Source organism: Cucurbita pepo, chromosome LG01 (assembly GCF_002806865.2).
Source record: "Cucurbita pepo subsp. pepo cultivar mu-cu-16 chromosome LG01, ASM280686v2, whole genome shotgun sequence".
NCBI classification, from domain to species: domain Eukaryota; kingdom Viridiplantae; phylum Streptophyta; class Magnoliopsida; order Cucurbitales; family Cucurbitaceae; genus Cucurbita; species Cucurbita pepo.
The window spans coordinates 1,329,931-1,344,969 of record NC_036638.1 but is presented as its reverse complement, the minus strand read 5'-3'; the positions used below and the strand labels follow the sequence as shown (position 1 = coordinate 1,344,969).

Genomic DNA, 15,039 nt, shown 5'->3' with positions numbered 1-15,039 from the left:
TTTTTTTTTTTTTTTTTTTTTGCAAAGAAAATGTTATATATGCAATTACATTTTAATATATTGTCACTTTTATAAAATGTGTATGTACAATTATTTAATGAAATTAAGTTATTAAAATTATATTTTATAATTTTAATATTTATAATTTAAAAAAATGAATAATGTGACTATAATATTTATATTTGGACGTTTTACCTAATAAGTAGACTATCAATGACTATTCAACCTCAAATATCTTCTCAATTTTTGTCTAAATTAATTAATTTCAAAATTTTTATACCTAAATTAATGTCGGGATTCATATCGAGAGTTGAAATTTAAATTCAGCATTTGACAGTCCAAACATTTACATGCGAGAATATCATATTACTTTTAAGATATTTTGTCTTCACTCACATGTTTTCTAGAAATTTTTTAAAATGTCAGGCAACATACAATTGTTTCTAGAAAAATTTAGAGTTTCTATAATTGAGCCACCGAAAAGAAATGTGTATCTTGTTGATATAGACAATAACTATTAATTACATCATCAATTACAAGTCTTTATTTTTTATTTTTTGTTTTTTTGTTTTTTTTTTTAATTCAAAATTACAAAATTTACAACAATATCTTTCTTTTCCTTAATTATTATATATCATTAAAAAAAAAAAAACAGAAAAAAGGTTGTCGTTTGGATGAGCCGACATGTTTGTGAAAAAAATAACTAAAAAAAGAAATAAAATTTTCTTTATTTTTCAGACAAATATTTTACATGCCGACACGTCAGTAATTTTGTTGCTTTGCTTATTTACAGATTTGTTTTTTATTTTTTAAAAAAATCATCTTAAGATATTAACATTATTAGTAATTTCTGTTTTAAATAACGCGTTAATTTGTTGGCCAATTACCGTGACTTAGCTGGTAATTAGTTTGATTTTTTTAAAAAAAGGTAAATTAGGTCGGTGGATTTTAATTTTTCGAGGTAAAAAAATGGTAGATTTATTTTTTAAAAATATTTTAAGAATAAAACGAGTATATAACAATGTGTTTAATTTTTTTTTATTATTAATTGTTCGTCCATAATTATTATTTTTAACTCTAAAAATTATAATAAAATAAAATGCATTTTTTTTACAAAAAATAAAAAATAAATATAATTAAAAAAGTGGAAGCCCTTTCACATTAGAGTTAAATCATTGACATTATTAATAATCGGATTTGGGGTTTACAATGAAATTAAATATATATGGATGCAACGGCTGCGGTCATGTCCAGAGCGGCTCCCACGGTGCGCTTAGAGTAGCATCGTCAAGGAACCAACTGGTATCCGCAAGGTGCGATGCCCAAATGGGCTCCGCTGATTGCTTCATTTCCATGCAAATCAACGCTAATAAGTTGGCTTGTTGTTGCTGCATATTGGCTACCTCTGCCCTGGCCTTCGCTAGCTGTGCCTGCAACTCGCTCACTTGCGTTTGCAGCTGGCAAATTGCGCCCGCGCTGCCGTACACTGGATCCCGTAGCCTTGCATTTGCTTCATACACCATACTGCTCACTGCATCTGTTCTTTGACACTCTGGCAGCTCCTGCATAATTTACGAACCAAATTGACTTTCAAAAAGTTAACCTTAAATGTGTCTGATTCAATGCTCTGATACCACTTGTTAATAAAAAGTAATGTGATATCTAATTGTTGTTCTTAGAGGATGAAAGTCCCACGTCCGCGTCATCTAATTTATGGAATGATCATGGGTTTATAAAAAAAGAATACTCTCTCCATTGGTACGACCCACAATTTAATAACTTAAATTGGTGTCAGAGTATTGAAGGTTGTGGCATTGTGGCACGATGGAATGAGCCAAATTAAATTGTGGTTTTAAGAAGGTCATGGGTTCGAACAAGAGGGAGAGAAAATAAATATAAGAATTAAATTTTGTGGGCGTACTTGCAAGAACTTGATGATATTGCTAGCTCCAAACACTCTATGAGCAATGGTGAATTTGAGGGGCTCCGTCGGAGGAAAATAAGGAGCCAAAACGCACTTCTCGATGCAGCGGCGCCGGAGGATCTTGCAGGCGGCGCAGGGGCTGAGAACCACCGCGACCGGCGTCGACGACTGTTGAGAAGTGGGAGGCGACACGAAGTTGGTGGCGGAGGAAGATAAGGGGGGGTTAGGAAGAGTGGTCGGCGTTGGTGGAGAGCTCGTACATTTGGCCACGTAAGCCATTTGTTTTTGTTTTTGTTTTTTTTTTTTTTTTTAATTATTTTTTTTTTCTGCTAGAGAGAGAAAATGGGAGAGGAGAGAGAAATGTGTGTTTGGAAATGGAAGAGCCTGAGGAGCTGATATATATAGAGAATGGGAGGGGATCACTTTCTCCGCTTACGTCATCCACCCTATTTATTACCTCATCAATTTTAAATTGTTAATTAACATCTCCAATAAATATAAGATTTTTATGAAAAATATTTAAATAGTATTTAATATTATAAATTAAAATAGAAAATTTAAGAGATTAAAGAGTATAAGTAAATATTAATAAAACAATTTTAATTCAAACTATATGAAATAATATATACTTTTATTTATTTCTAATTCATTCCTTAATTATTTGATTAGCCATTAATTAAATCACTTTTTTTTTCTGAACCCTTTTCCTTTAATAAAGAGTTCATAATTTATTACCTTTCTTTAAAAAGAAAAAAGGGTTAAAAATTAAATTATTAATTAAAAAAATAAAAGAAAAACCATTGCTTCCAATTTACTTGATTACTTGCTTTATTCTATTAAAGTAGTACGCAAAAGTAATAATTTTTAAGCTAACAAATTATTTCTCCTATTACTAATTTAACATTAAAAAAAATTTGTATGTCGTATGTTTAACTTATGTAATTACAGTGATTATTCATGAACTTTCGAGAATGATAGTCATGTGCGAATAAATGAAAGATGAGATGTATATCAGTCACCATGAGTTACGAGTAACGTTTATGTATGAGCACGTGTTACGTTGCACCATATCATTGAACAATTATTTTCTCTTATATTAGGGAACCTCGTGCATGTTATATATTCATTTCATGGACTACTCGTTCAATCATGCATGATGTGTACGATATACAGTTGCGCTACTTTATTTTGCATCCCTTTTTTTTTTTTTTCATTAGTTTCAATATATATGAGCGTGCACATGCTCGTAGTTAGACATAGAGAGGATTGATACTCATCCAGTGGGTCCATCTGCATGTACCTTGGTCGTGTATAATGAAGTAAATTCACATCCAATTTTGTCTAGAAAAGAATGTGGGACTCAAAGGCATAAAGAATTTCGTTCCCATTGGTCATGATAGTCAAAGACATGTTGCATGTGGTTACATTTTCAGACTCCAATAGTGGATTCACTTAAAAAAAATGTGGTTTAGTAATTGACTAATACATTTAAATTACCTTCAAGTTTCTATTTAAATTTAAAAGGTAATTGAATGTGAAAATTATTAGGATTTATATGATAATATTGACTAAAGTTGTGCTTTAAATTGAATAGTTCATACATGAAATCAAATTATTAAAAAAAAAAAGAGAAAAAAAAAGGGAAATTATGAAATGATTTTGAAGTAAAATGTCATCAAATTAAAGAGGAGCTTTCGTTTAGGGGTCCCCTATACTTCCAACCTTTCGAATCTTTCCTTTCAAACACCTTTTTGTCTTCGATCTTTATGAGACTTTTCATTATTATAATTAAATCAAATAATTTTGCATTAAAATAACTCTCTTTTATTTTAGTTTGATTTTAGAGCGGGAGAGGAGAGAAATTAGAACCCAACCCGACCCCTTTAAAAATTATTTTTTTATTAGGGCAAACTATAGCAATTATGATAAAATGTGTTCCCACATTTATTTATTTTGTTTCATAACTACCAAAATTCCTCTAAAATATATATATTTTTTTTTTTGTATAAAAAAAATATAATTTAAACTTTATGGTGTTAGACATTGGAAGTTATAATATAAATAAATTGAATGGAAAACCCATGAAAATAAGATAAATGTAAAGTTTTTATTTAGACATACCATTTGTCAAATTAGTGTCAACCTCACTAAACACTAGGGAAATGAAATTCAAGGTAGATAAACAAACATTCCAACCCCCAAACATATATACATATATATTTTTGAACCCGAGAGTTTGAGGAAGAGTAAATGTTCTATTTGGTCCTAAAATTTTAAAAACTCATAATTTAGTCCTTGAATAATTTCGCAAAATGTTGACATGAACGTCTCAAATTTGTACATTACCTAACCATGATCCATCAGTGGCAGAGCGAAATGCAGTAGTTCCTGGTCTGGGTTAGGGAGTTCCAAACCTTTTCTCTAGAAGTTCCAACGATGTTGTTCGCTGTCTACTTCGCGAGCCTTCACAACCCCGTTCTATAAGGCAACTTCTACATGCTTTTTTTTTCTCTCGTATCAAACCTAATGTTCAGCTATGTGGAGAGTCCTACGGAAAGTTCTATCGAAAGTTCTACAGAAAGCACATAGGATTAAACGTAAAGCTACGCTTGATTGGCGGAGTTTTAGAATGCTATTTGAGAATTGAACTTATTGACCAAATAAAAAATTTATACTCCGAGGGCCAAAAATGTATTTTACCCTATATATTAAAGGGTAATTCAGGTAATTTTGGCTCAAATGTCACAGTGACACGTGGAAGAGAGGGAAATAGAGTTTGGTAGAAATGGAATTTTGGTTATTTTAGTAATTTCCAAACTGGATTCCAATAAATATGTGGCATAAAGATAAGGGGAAAAAAGTCCACGCGTCGTTGCTTATTTGGACTTAGTTTTCACATATTATACTTCATTAAAAAATAAAAATAATAATAAAAATAAAAATAAGATTCTAATTCATTTTATTTCATTTGGATTCAGTATCCTATGCTATGTTTTGTCCCTAAAACTATGTTGCTAATCACAATTTTGCTTAAAATATCCCTCAATAATTCCAAGCTTTTATCTTTAACCCTGCATTTTTCGTGCCTACGAGGAGTCGTTCCAACTCATCTCAAGGTACAACAAGTACTTTCTTCGACGCTACAAAAGCGTAACAAACGACAACCAGAAAAGATTACATTACCATACGAAATCATGTCAGCTAAAAGCAAACAAAGACGGTATAAGATAAGGTATTGAAATCATGATTCCTGCCAAACAACTACAAAGAAAAGAATCAAAGAAAAAGATGTTCTAAGCTTGGTTAGTTTAAAACAATCCAATCTGAATCCCACTGATAAGAGATTAGAATGAAAGGCACCCAACTTTTGGTGCAAGTTGAATGAAGATTGTGAGGCTGTGTGTGCTGTTTGGTGAGTCAGAGGTGTGAGTGCAAGACACTGTAGAATGATGTATTTGATTATATTATTCTATAAGAGTTGGAAGGCACCAGAAGAAGAAGAAGGCTTTCTTCTGTGTGTACAATTCTCAAAAAGTTGGGTCAAAACCCATCTTCTTCCAAGGCTACACCATCTTATCTCATTTTTCTAACCAATCAAAAGCGGCTTTCAAACTAGAAGAAAGGTTACAGAGTGCGTTCTGGTTTTGCAACAAGAAAACCAACCAAAGAACGCCCACCATAATAATAAGTCTACCTGTTAGTTAGGACTTCATTCACTCACTTCAAATCACATTATTCTATTCTTTCTCCCCCTTAATGGGGTTAATGACTCCTCCCCCTACCTCTACTTCCATATCAATCTTCCATTTCTTGCTACAATATAACATTTCTTTCAAAAGTTAAACATAAGAGACAGCAGATTAAGGAGAAGTCTAATATATAAAGACTAAATTGAAAGGAAAAGTAGGGCGAGGGCGGGGGGAATCAAGTATTTCACTCTAAACTATATGCCCGCCCGTCAACGATTTTTTGTTCAAATCTATCCATTTCATATAAACTTGCAAGTGAAGAAGAGTGTTGAGAATATATTTAAGCTACCATAATCTAACATTCTCATCAAAATAATCAATACAGTTATTTTCAACATTATGAATGAATCAGTGACTTCATGTCTGATATGAGCAAATGGAAACAACAGGAAGAATCAGTGACTTCATGAGCTTAAAGACTAAAACTATATATTAAAACAATGAGAAAGGATAAGGATGTTAAGTGGGGGAAGATAATGGAAAAACTAAGGTTTTGAAGTGAAGTAAGGGAGAGAGGAGGGGGAGGCAGATATCATGTTGGTTGATGGAGAGTGGGAGTAGGTCAGTCAGTAGATGTCTCCCTATCCTTTCAGTCAGTAGATGTCTCCTATCCTTTTTGACTTCTTGATCATATTACAAACAGAATCAAAATAATGCAAAAATCTCTGCATTTTATGAGGTTTCCATTTCTTTTTACCAACTAAAATTTGAGAGGATTCAAGATTCTTTTTAGTTCTAACAATGGAGAGAATTAAAGATTTACTGATTTAATCCCATAGATTTCTTGCTTAGATTTCTAAGATCTCAGACATTCCAAACACCATTAAATCTAACATGTATCTTTATAGATAACTGTGTGAAATCACATCTAATTAGTTGAGTTGAGTTTTTAAGTTCTTGTCAAACAATTACAATAGTGCTTTTTATGCAAACTTTAGCAACCACATAAGAATATTTAAAAAATTGAGGAACTAAACAAAACAATGCAGAATGAAAGAAAACATGAAGATCAAAACCAAGGAGGAGTTTAAACAAGTTTAAAGTCCCAAACTTCAACGTTTATTTCTCATTTTGTCCATAAGCTTTCCAAGTGTTTTGTATAAACAACTATTGAATCATTGACATTGGTTCTTTATAAAGTAAAATACATGAATTTCTACTCAGACGAGTGTTTGAAGCTATATTGGGTTAAATCAAGTGTCCATTTCTTAAAAGAATCCAAGTTTCTGTTAAATTATCAATGGAAAGTCAATGGCAGGATTGTGAAATTCACTATCAAAATAGCATTTCATAGTTTAGAAACCAAAACAAAATAAAAATGAAAGTATAAAGACTAAAATAGAATTTAGAATTTGAAGCTTTTTATTATTAATTCATATGAAAAGTAAAAAAGGTTTTAGACCTTATTCCCAGAGTAGAAAATATATGAACCAAGAATAATAAGCATAGATACAGTCACATGCGATAGTACGGAATGAAAAGATAAGAGAGAAACACTAAGATCCCCTTACAAAAGTTGAGCTTCTTTTGCTTATTATGGGAAGTGTCAACCTAATATCATACTCAAAGGCATTCTTTGGGGCTACAGTAGGGCATGTACCACATTTTGTCTGAGACTTCGGACCAAATTTTTGTGAAATTAAAATGTTCGTATGCGCATTTTATGTGGACATCATTTTGTACACTTTTAATGTGGAGTTGGCTTCAAACAAATAGTACAATTTGATGATAGAGGAGGTCCTTTTCTACTCTTTGTTTCAAGATAAGGGAGAGGTTCTTTGGTGTACTATACCTTTTTAGCTACGATCTTAAATTCAAAAGTAGGATAAGAATCAGGAGGCTTTCAAGGAGATATGATCTTAAAATTTTGTAATTATCTCTTGTTTTTAATTATTAACAACAAGAACAAGGGGAGCTTACTTGGAATTTGTTAGAGCTTTGATTACTCAAGTTTATGCCAAGAAGGGTAGAAACTGAATTCACTTCCCACTTAGAAGGTTCAGTTTTAGATAGTTTTTATGCCTTATTCATGCTTCTTTTGTTGCAGGCTCTCCTCCTATATTGTCCATTTGCATGCTTTAATTTGCCTCAATGGAAGTTCGGTTTTCAATAATTCAAAATTAAAATAAGCTCTTTTGAAGTTTAAAACAAATAAACCCATAGTACGTCAAAATGTTGAACTTAATGTTTCTAATACTCCTCCCTCATGAACTATGAAATTTTCTTTCAACAGTTGATATATAATGTCAAATACCAAAAGTCGCAAGCAGTCCTAAAGATGCATCAACACTAAATATATATATATATATATATATATATATATATATATNTTTTTTTTTTTTTTTTTTTTTTAAGAACAAAAACTCGATCCAAGTTGCTCAGAACTGCTTTAGAACTAAAAAGGCTTCCTAAATCATAGATTTCTAGACAAGTTAATCAATCACGTTCTGAAAACTATTTCCAAAATCAAAGAAAAAAGCTACAAGAAGTTCAATAGATAAACTAGAGATATTTTCTTTTATTGCATACAGAAATATCTAAGATGCTACTCCATCCGACTTGTTTTTTTTTTTTTTTTCTTAAATAGGAAACAGAGACCATTTTATTGATATAGTGATGTATACAAAAAAAATCCTATCAACATCATGCGAAACTAACCTCTAAGCACATAATGTAATATAATAGGAAGCTAGGAATGAATTCAGAAGTAGAGCACATGGGAGATGGGGTTTGCAGGGAAGAGAGAATCAGAAGGGAAAAGAACAAACTTGAAACCGCTGCGATGTTGGAACTTTCTCCCATGAACCCTTCTGCATGAGGCGGCTGCCACATGTCGAGACAGCAGGCATTCATATATTGAGAATGAGATATGCAGCTGGACTGGTCTCCGCCGAGCTTTCTTCCCTATGCTTAAAAAAGCAAATACCTGCATGGTTTTACCAAATTTCTATAAACGATGTAAATTTCACTATCATTCGGTAGTAAAGAAAGAAGAGAAGAGGAGTCTCTGTAATAGAAAATAATTAAGTTAGAGCTTTAACGTGAAACTTGAGTAATATTACATTCGTAATACAAAGTTTCTTCGGAATGATGGTTTAGAAAATGATAACCTATTGGCATAAGATTTGAAGGAGACAATATAATATCAAGGTTTAGATCACCTTGTACTTTGAGATTTATACTGATTATAAGTTGAGTACCGTTCTAATGATCCCGGGAAACCAACCACATCCAGCCATCCCAACTGTTTCCTATGATAATTTGCAGGACATTTCTGCATTCAGAATCACATCTTTTTGTTCGGAAGCTTCAATCATTACTCCCGCTAGTCTATTGGTGAAGGGTGGGTTAGAATGTTTTCAAAATCAGAAAGTTCTTAAAACTAAATCACCTATCTGATTCTTCTCTCCTGAAACTACTTTCATTTCACTAGGCAATAAACGTCAATCAAAGTATGGAATGAATCAAAACGATCCATCACATCTACGCGGCACCTTTGTATGGAATGAATCTGTGGCAAGAGAGACCATTTAATTAGCAAAGAATTTGTACACATGATGTCTTCTTAGAAGAATTTCTTTCATTAAATGCACTCACCATTGTAACAGCTGGGCAAATTTCACTCAATATGCAAAACAATAAACACCTGATCTTCATCACAGAAACGAAATTTCATCACCCACTAAGCCAGGCAACAATGACTACCTGTAGAGATCTTTTTGTGCGTAAAAAATAGAGAGAGACCTGCAACCCATTTTCATGTGGGGTTAAACTCATAAAAATTAGGAAACAGCTTGAATTACAAACTAAAGTCATTCCCATGAAATTTCTTAGTATGATGATTTATCAACTTTTTGAAACCACATGAATGGACTGTATTTTATCAATTGCAAAGGTTTGTACATCTGAATAGATCATTCTTCCTATAACCTTATGAGTTAAGTACAGCTCAATTTAACATCAGACCATATCATAGACAGCTATATGAAAACAGGAAGCAGAAGAAAGACAAAGCAAGAGCCAATTAGGACAATCAAACAAAAGAAAACGATAAATAAATGAAATCACCAAAGTACACTGTACACCAATGTCTAGTAAAGTAACCCATGTCTCAACTCTAAGTTGAAAAGAACATACCTACATCCTTGAGTAGAAACCCCTCAAGATTCAATTAGAACCTGCAGAAAGGTTGAGCCCATTTGACATTCATAACGTCATAAAGATTACATTATGATCGGCTGGCCTTTGATGTGCTTTTTCGCCTCTTAATCAGCCCTTCCATCAAACTTAGATAAGTATATCTGTTTAAAACAACACCTTTCTTTGTAACTTCATCAAAAAGATGCATTGCGTCCTTATACTTATGCTGATTACACAGTTCATTTATCTGATCCGAGTACGCCATAGACTTGGAATCGATGTGTTCTGGAAGTTCAGAGGTTGCCACACTCCGCCCTTTGTCAAATTTTAAATTCTGGTCATGCAATTTTCCTGATTCAACCATTTTCAACATAAACTTCTCAGCCTCATTAATCCTCCCAGCATCTGTTAGTGCACCAAGAATTGCATTGTATGTATAATTATCAGGTTCTAATTTTTTCTCTTCCATGTCTGTGAGAAGATCATAAGCATTCTCAAATTTCCCTTCTTTGCACAGGCTAGATATTAAGGTATTATATGTAACTACATCAATGTCTTTGGCTTTCGAAACCCAAGTATTGAACAGCTTAAGAGCCTTCTCTAGCATACCCTCTCTACATAACCCACAAAGAAGAATATTACAAGTAAAGACATCTGGCTTGAAAAAATTCTCAACCATTTTGTTATGGAATTGGAATGCTTTTTCCACATTCCCTTCCGAACAATAGCCATTAATAATTATGTTGTAAGTAGTTTCATCAGGGACTAATCCACTCTCAAGAAGCTCATTCAACTTATCTATAGCTTGATCCGTTTTCCCCGACTGACATAGTCCTCCAATCACAGAATTATAGGTGACAATACTTGGAAGAATCTGTCTCTCCTTCATTTCATCCCAAAGACTTAAGGCTCTGTTTGCCTTTTCATCTTTGAAGTAACCCATGATCAGAGTACCATAGCTAACCTCATCGATAATATAGCCCCGCTTACTAGCACTGCACAGTAACTTATATGCCTCATCAAGCTTTTTCTCCCCACAGAGAGAATGGAGAATAGTATTCAGGGTACAAGTATCAATTTTCAAACCTTTCCTGGTCATTTCGTCCATCATTTTAAACGCTTCTCCCATTTTTCCAGCTTTACAATAAGCATTTATAAGAGTATTGTACGTAACACAATCAGGGGAGAATCCATTTTCTTCCATTTTCTGGACAGTGTTAGTTGCTTCATTCATATTACCTTCCTTGCACATCCATTTCAACATTATATTGTAAGTAATTGCATTACACTTTAGTCCTTTCTTATCCATTTCTTCAATCAAACAGTATGCCTCCGAACTACCCCGCCACTCAAAACACCCATCAATCAACGTGTTATAGGTAACCACATCAGGCAACATTTTCATCTTCTCCATCTCATCTCTCAACCTAAAAGCTTCATCAATCTTACCATCATTACAAAACCCACTAATCAACATATTATAAGTCCAAACATCAGGCAACAAATTATTCTGCGTCATTAGTTCGATCACCTTTGTTGCCTCCTTCAACCACCCCAATTTGCAGTACCCAGAAACCAAAATATTATACGTATTCTTATTAGGCAACAATCCTTTATTCTTCATGTTCAACAGCAAGTCTCGCGCCTCATGTAACTGCCCCTTCTTGCACAATGCATCCAATATCGTATTATAACTCACATTATCCGGTACACAGCCAAACTCACCCATTTTATTCACCAAATCCAAAGCATCCTTAAATTTACTCTCCAAGCAATACCCATATATCAAAATATTGAAGCTATTAGTATTCAGCACCACACCCAGTTTAACAGAATCCTTGAATACCTCTCTAGACAACAGAATCGAATTCGAAGAAGGATATCTTACCAAAGAATTCAGCAACGTGTTGCATGTGAGCAAATTCGGGCGGTAATTAAGTCGCTTCATCTTCTTGAAAATCTGAGCAGCCAGATGGGGCTTGCCCATTTGCACATAGGCGCCAATGGAGGTATCCATAAGAGCCTTGGACGGCCTGGGCAGATCACGAGTTGGATGAAGAATCAACTTATGAAGTTCATGCTGGCGATCATTGGCAATGAAGGAGACAAGAAGGGATTTGGCATCAGAGAACTTGTTGTGACTGAACAGAGATGGCAAGATGGTAAAGAGAGAAGAAAGAGAATTATTTGGCGGAGACGAGAAGGAAGGAACATGCTTCTGAGCCCACTTGAAGAGAGAGAGGAGAATAGTGGGATGAGAACTCAGAGCTTTAGAGGATAAAATGGAGGAGACGAGGGAAGGGGAAAGGTGAGCGGCGTAAGGAGCGAGTGCTGTGAGAGGCGCTTTGGTGGAAGTGAGAATCGTTGTGATGGTTTGAATCAGTTCCGATGGTCGCTGGTTTGTGATTGAAGGAGTTTCCATGGCCTCCCCAACAATGGCGCCTAGGGTTTTAGCATTAAGAATCTCGAAATCCAACCCCTAAGGAGAAGAAGAAAGAGAAGAAGGGTTCCTTTTTTTTTTATTTATTTAAAAAATAACTATAAATTTCGAAAATAGTTTATTAATACCTTTAAAAAAAAATTAAAATTTTAAAAATATTTTAAAATGATAAATAGTTTAGTCTATTTTTTAATTTTATAATATTTTTTAAATATAATGTTGATAATAAAGGTATTTTTATAATTTTTTAAAATTTTTAAAAATAAAAAAGTATTTTTTAAAATATTTTTATTTTTAGTTTAAGAATATTATTAAAATAAGTAATAATTATTTTAATTAATTTAATATTTTTAAATTTGCTACCGAATATATACAAATAGTGGGTAAGGAATTATACCCGGAAAGGTTAAAGTTCTTCGCTCCTCTCTTCCAGCATATTGACCATTTCCAAATTCATCAAAATCAAAACTCGCTCTATCAATTCCAAAAGCTCTCACGAATCAGCGCCTTCTTCTTCCTCCTTCTCCTTCTGAAACAGACTGAAAATTTTGAACTGTATATGGAATTGTGGGACTGAGATTTCGAATCTGTGGCCATACCCACAAGGTGTTCGATGAAAATCCTCAGTGGGTTTTTCTTCACACTATTTGTTGAGCTGAAGGCAAGTCTTCCTTCTCTCGTCCTGCTCTAATGCTATTTGTTTACCCATTTGAGATAGAATGAGTAATGGCAAGTCAGCTGCAAATTTGGTGAACTTTCAGACTATCTTCATTTTATTTTTGCATCATTTCCTTGTTATAGGTTCATCAAGTTTCTTAACTGAATGCTCTCTATAATTTGATTGTGCTGCTGCCATGGACGGCCATGATTCTTGCTTGAAACCACCCTCTATCTAATTCAAAACATTATCAAATTTTGTGTTGGTTACAATTTCCTAAATCTTGTAGTTTTATGCTAACAAATCTCTGTTAAAAATAAATTAAAAATTAATGAATTTAGTTGGTATGTAAAATAAATTTTGTATCCTTAACTTTGTGTAGAGTAATGTTAGAGAAAAACTTGTAAGAACTTCAAATTTTATTCACAAAACACCAAATAGCAAAAGTGCCACACGTGTTAGTCTCTTCTCCCACGTGTCATTCCCAAAACCTTAGACTATTGCCACCTCCCCACAACTAGTTTTGGGTTCTCTTTCTTCTTCAAGGTGCAGCTTTCTTCAGCTTTAAAACCTCATTTTTTTGTCATTGAGACAGAAACAGAGAGAGAATTATGGGTTCTGAAACTTTTGTAGAAATCATATTAGCAATTCTTCTTCCACCACTTGGAGTTTTCCTTCGCTATGGCTGTGGGGTGATGTCTCAATTCTTCTCTCCAAATTCTGTTTTCATTTTACAATATTTCTCTGTCTTTTCTTTCAAATTGTTTTTCTGATTGTGTTCTTGTTTTTGATTTGCAAGTGCAGGTAGAGTTTTGGATTTGTTTGTTGCTGACCATATTGGGATATATCCCTGGAATTATATATGCAATATATGTGCTGGTTGGTTAGAAAAGGAAGAAATTTGAAAGCCTAGTTTTAATGAATGCCTCTTTCTTATTTTGGTTTGTAGAAAGTTTGTGTGTTTATGGCTCTTGGATCTATGTTGTTGTAGAACACTGAATAGATATTATCATTTATTGGCTAGTCCTNAGTTTTGGATTTGTTTGTTGCTGACCATATTGGGATATATCCCTGGAATTATATATGCAATATATGTGCTGGTTGGTTAGAAAAGGAAGAAATTTGAAAGCCTAGTTTTAATGAATGCCTCTTTCTTATTTTGGTTTGTAGAAAGTTTGTGTGTTTATGGCTCTTGGATCTATGTTGTTGTAGAACACTGAATAGATATTATCATTTATTGGCTAGTCCTGATCTGATCAAGGGTTGTTGCTTCATCTGGGTTTTGGTCTTAGGCATCGCTCTCTGTTCTAAATGGAAGCAACGTTCAAAATATCTTAAAATTGGTATGAAAATTGTTAGTTCCCTTGGATGATTCAGGAAGATGTGCTTGGTTAGTTCTTAAAATTAATTTAAATTTTGGATATTGGATATAATAAGAACATGTTTTCAGTTTAGTTTCTAAAACTAAATTTGACAGAACAGTTATCCACTGATTCTAGTGTTTCTGTACTATCAAAGAGTCCTGTCCTTTCTGGAAAGCCACAGAGAGATAATTTTTGGGGGTAAAGAGATCTTGTTTTTAAACTTTGATGGGGTATGATTTGGATATTATCGATTGTGGTGCCCTTCTTTTCGTGGTTCCTTCATCTAACCTTTCATTGAACCTTCATTTGTATGTGCTCCATTGGTAGCAATGATGAAAGAAAAATGAGGTTTGTCCCTCCTGCGTCTGCTTGCTACTCCCGCTTTCTCTTCCTTGATCGTAGTTGATTCTGCACAAGACGGGATCTCTACTTGGTGCTTTGGCCCTGAACCCAACCCGATATCGGGATAACAGGAATCCACAGTAGTCTATTGTCTAGATACGATTATTAGTCATTAGACATCTTAAGTATAAGAGTAGTCTCTGGAATAGTCTCGTTGCAAGAAACTTGCACCTTTCTTCTCCTTTGTAAGACGGTCCAACACGATCACCACTGAACCGAAGTTTGCACCTTTCTTCTTCTTTGTAAGTCAACCAGGATCCCAAGATACTCTTATTTGGTAGAGCCAATATTCTTCTTCGTTTTTTTTTTTTTTTTTTTTTTTTTTTTTTTTTTTTTTTTTTTTTTTTTTTTTTTTTTTTTTT

At 33.5% G+C, this 15,039-nt stretch overlaps 3 protein-coding genes across 6 annotated transcripts; 1 reads left to right on the top strand and 2 right to left on the bottom strand.

Annotated features, from left to right (window-relative positions):
- Positions 1–1,206: 1,206 nt before the first annotated feature.
- Positions 1,207–2,242, bottom strand: LOC111789070 (LOB domain-containing protein 1-like). Its single transcript, XM_023669714.1, has 2 exons — positions 1,922–2,242; positions 1,207–1,562 (listed from the first exon to the last, which is right to left on the bottom strand). Exons 1-2 carry the CDS (start codon positions 2,201–2,203, stop codon positions 1,245–1,247), a joined length of 600 nt encoding a protein of 199 aa, XP_023525482.1. The 5' UTR covers positions 2,204–2,242; the 3' UTR covers positions 1,207–1,244.
- A 5,993-nt stretch (positions 2,243–8,235) lies between these two features.
- LOC111789043 (pentatricopeptide repeat-containing protein At2g16880) lies at positions 8,236–12,325 on the bottom strand. 4 transcript variants are annotated; one of them, XM_023669672.1, is made up of 4 exons: positions 9,811–12,325; positions 9,271–9,417; positions 8,835–9,184; positions 8,236–8,599 (listed from the first exon to the last, which is right to left on the bottom strand). In XM_023669672.1, exon 1 carries the CDS (start codon positions 12,233–12,235, stop codon positions 9,902–9,904), a length of 2,334 nt encoding a protein of 777 aa, XP_023525440.1. In that variant the 5' UTR covers positions 12,236–12,325; the 3' UTR covers positions 8,236–8,599; positions 8,835–9,184; positions 9,271–9,417; positions 9,811–9,901. The 4 variants fall into 4 exon arrangements, with proteins under 4 accessions (XP_023525440.1, XP_023525450.1, XP_023525433.1 ...); XM_023669682.1 differs by having other exon boundaries at positions 8,874–9,184; XM_023669665.1 differs by having other exon boundaries at positions 8,236–9,184.
- Positions 12,326–13,208: 883 nt separating this feature from the next.
- On the top strand, positions 13,209–13,934 carry LOC111811503 (low temperature-induced protein lt101.2). Its single transcript, XM_023698389.1, has 2 exons — positions 13,209–13,603; positions 13,716–13,934. Exons 1-2 carry the CDS (start codon positions 13,523–13,525, stop codon positions 13,797–13,799), a joined length of 165 nt encoding a protein of 54 aa, XP_023554157.1. The 5' UTR covers positions 13,209–13,522; the 3' UTR covers positions 13,800–13,934.
- Positions 13,935–15,039: the final 1,105 nt, after the last annotated feature.

Coding starts and splice junctions, on each gene's coding strand:
- LOC111789070 (XM_023669714.1), bottom strand. CDS start 2,203: ATGGCTTACGTGGCCAAATGTACGAGCTCTCCACCAACGCCGACCACT. Junction 1,563..1,921: donor ATATCATCAAGTTCTTGCAA/GTACGCCCACAA, acceptor TAAATTATGCAG/GAGCTGCCAGAGTGTCAAAG.
- LOC111789043 (XM_023669665.1), bottom strand. CDS start 12,235: ATGGAAACTCCTTCAATCACAAACCAGCGACCATCGGAACTGATTCAA.
- LOC111811503 (XM_023698389.1), top strand. CDS start 13,523: ATGGGTTCTGAAACTTTTGTAGAAATCATATTAGCAATTCTTCTTCCA. Junction 13,604..13,715: donor TCCTTCGCTATGGCTGTGGG/GTGATGTCTCAA, acceptor TTGCAAGTGCAG/GTAGAGTTTTGGATTTGTTT.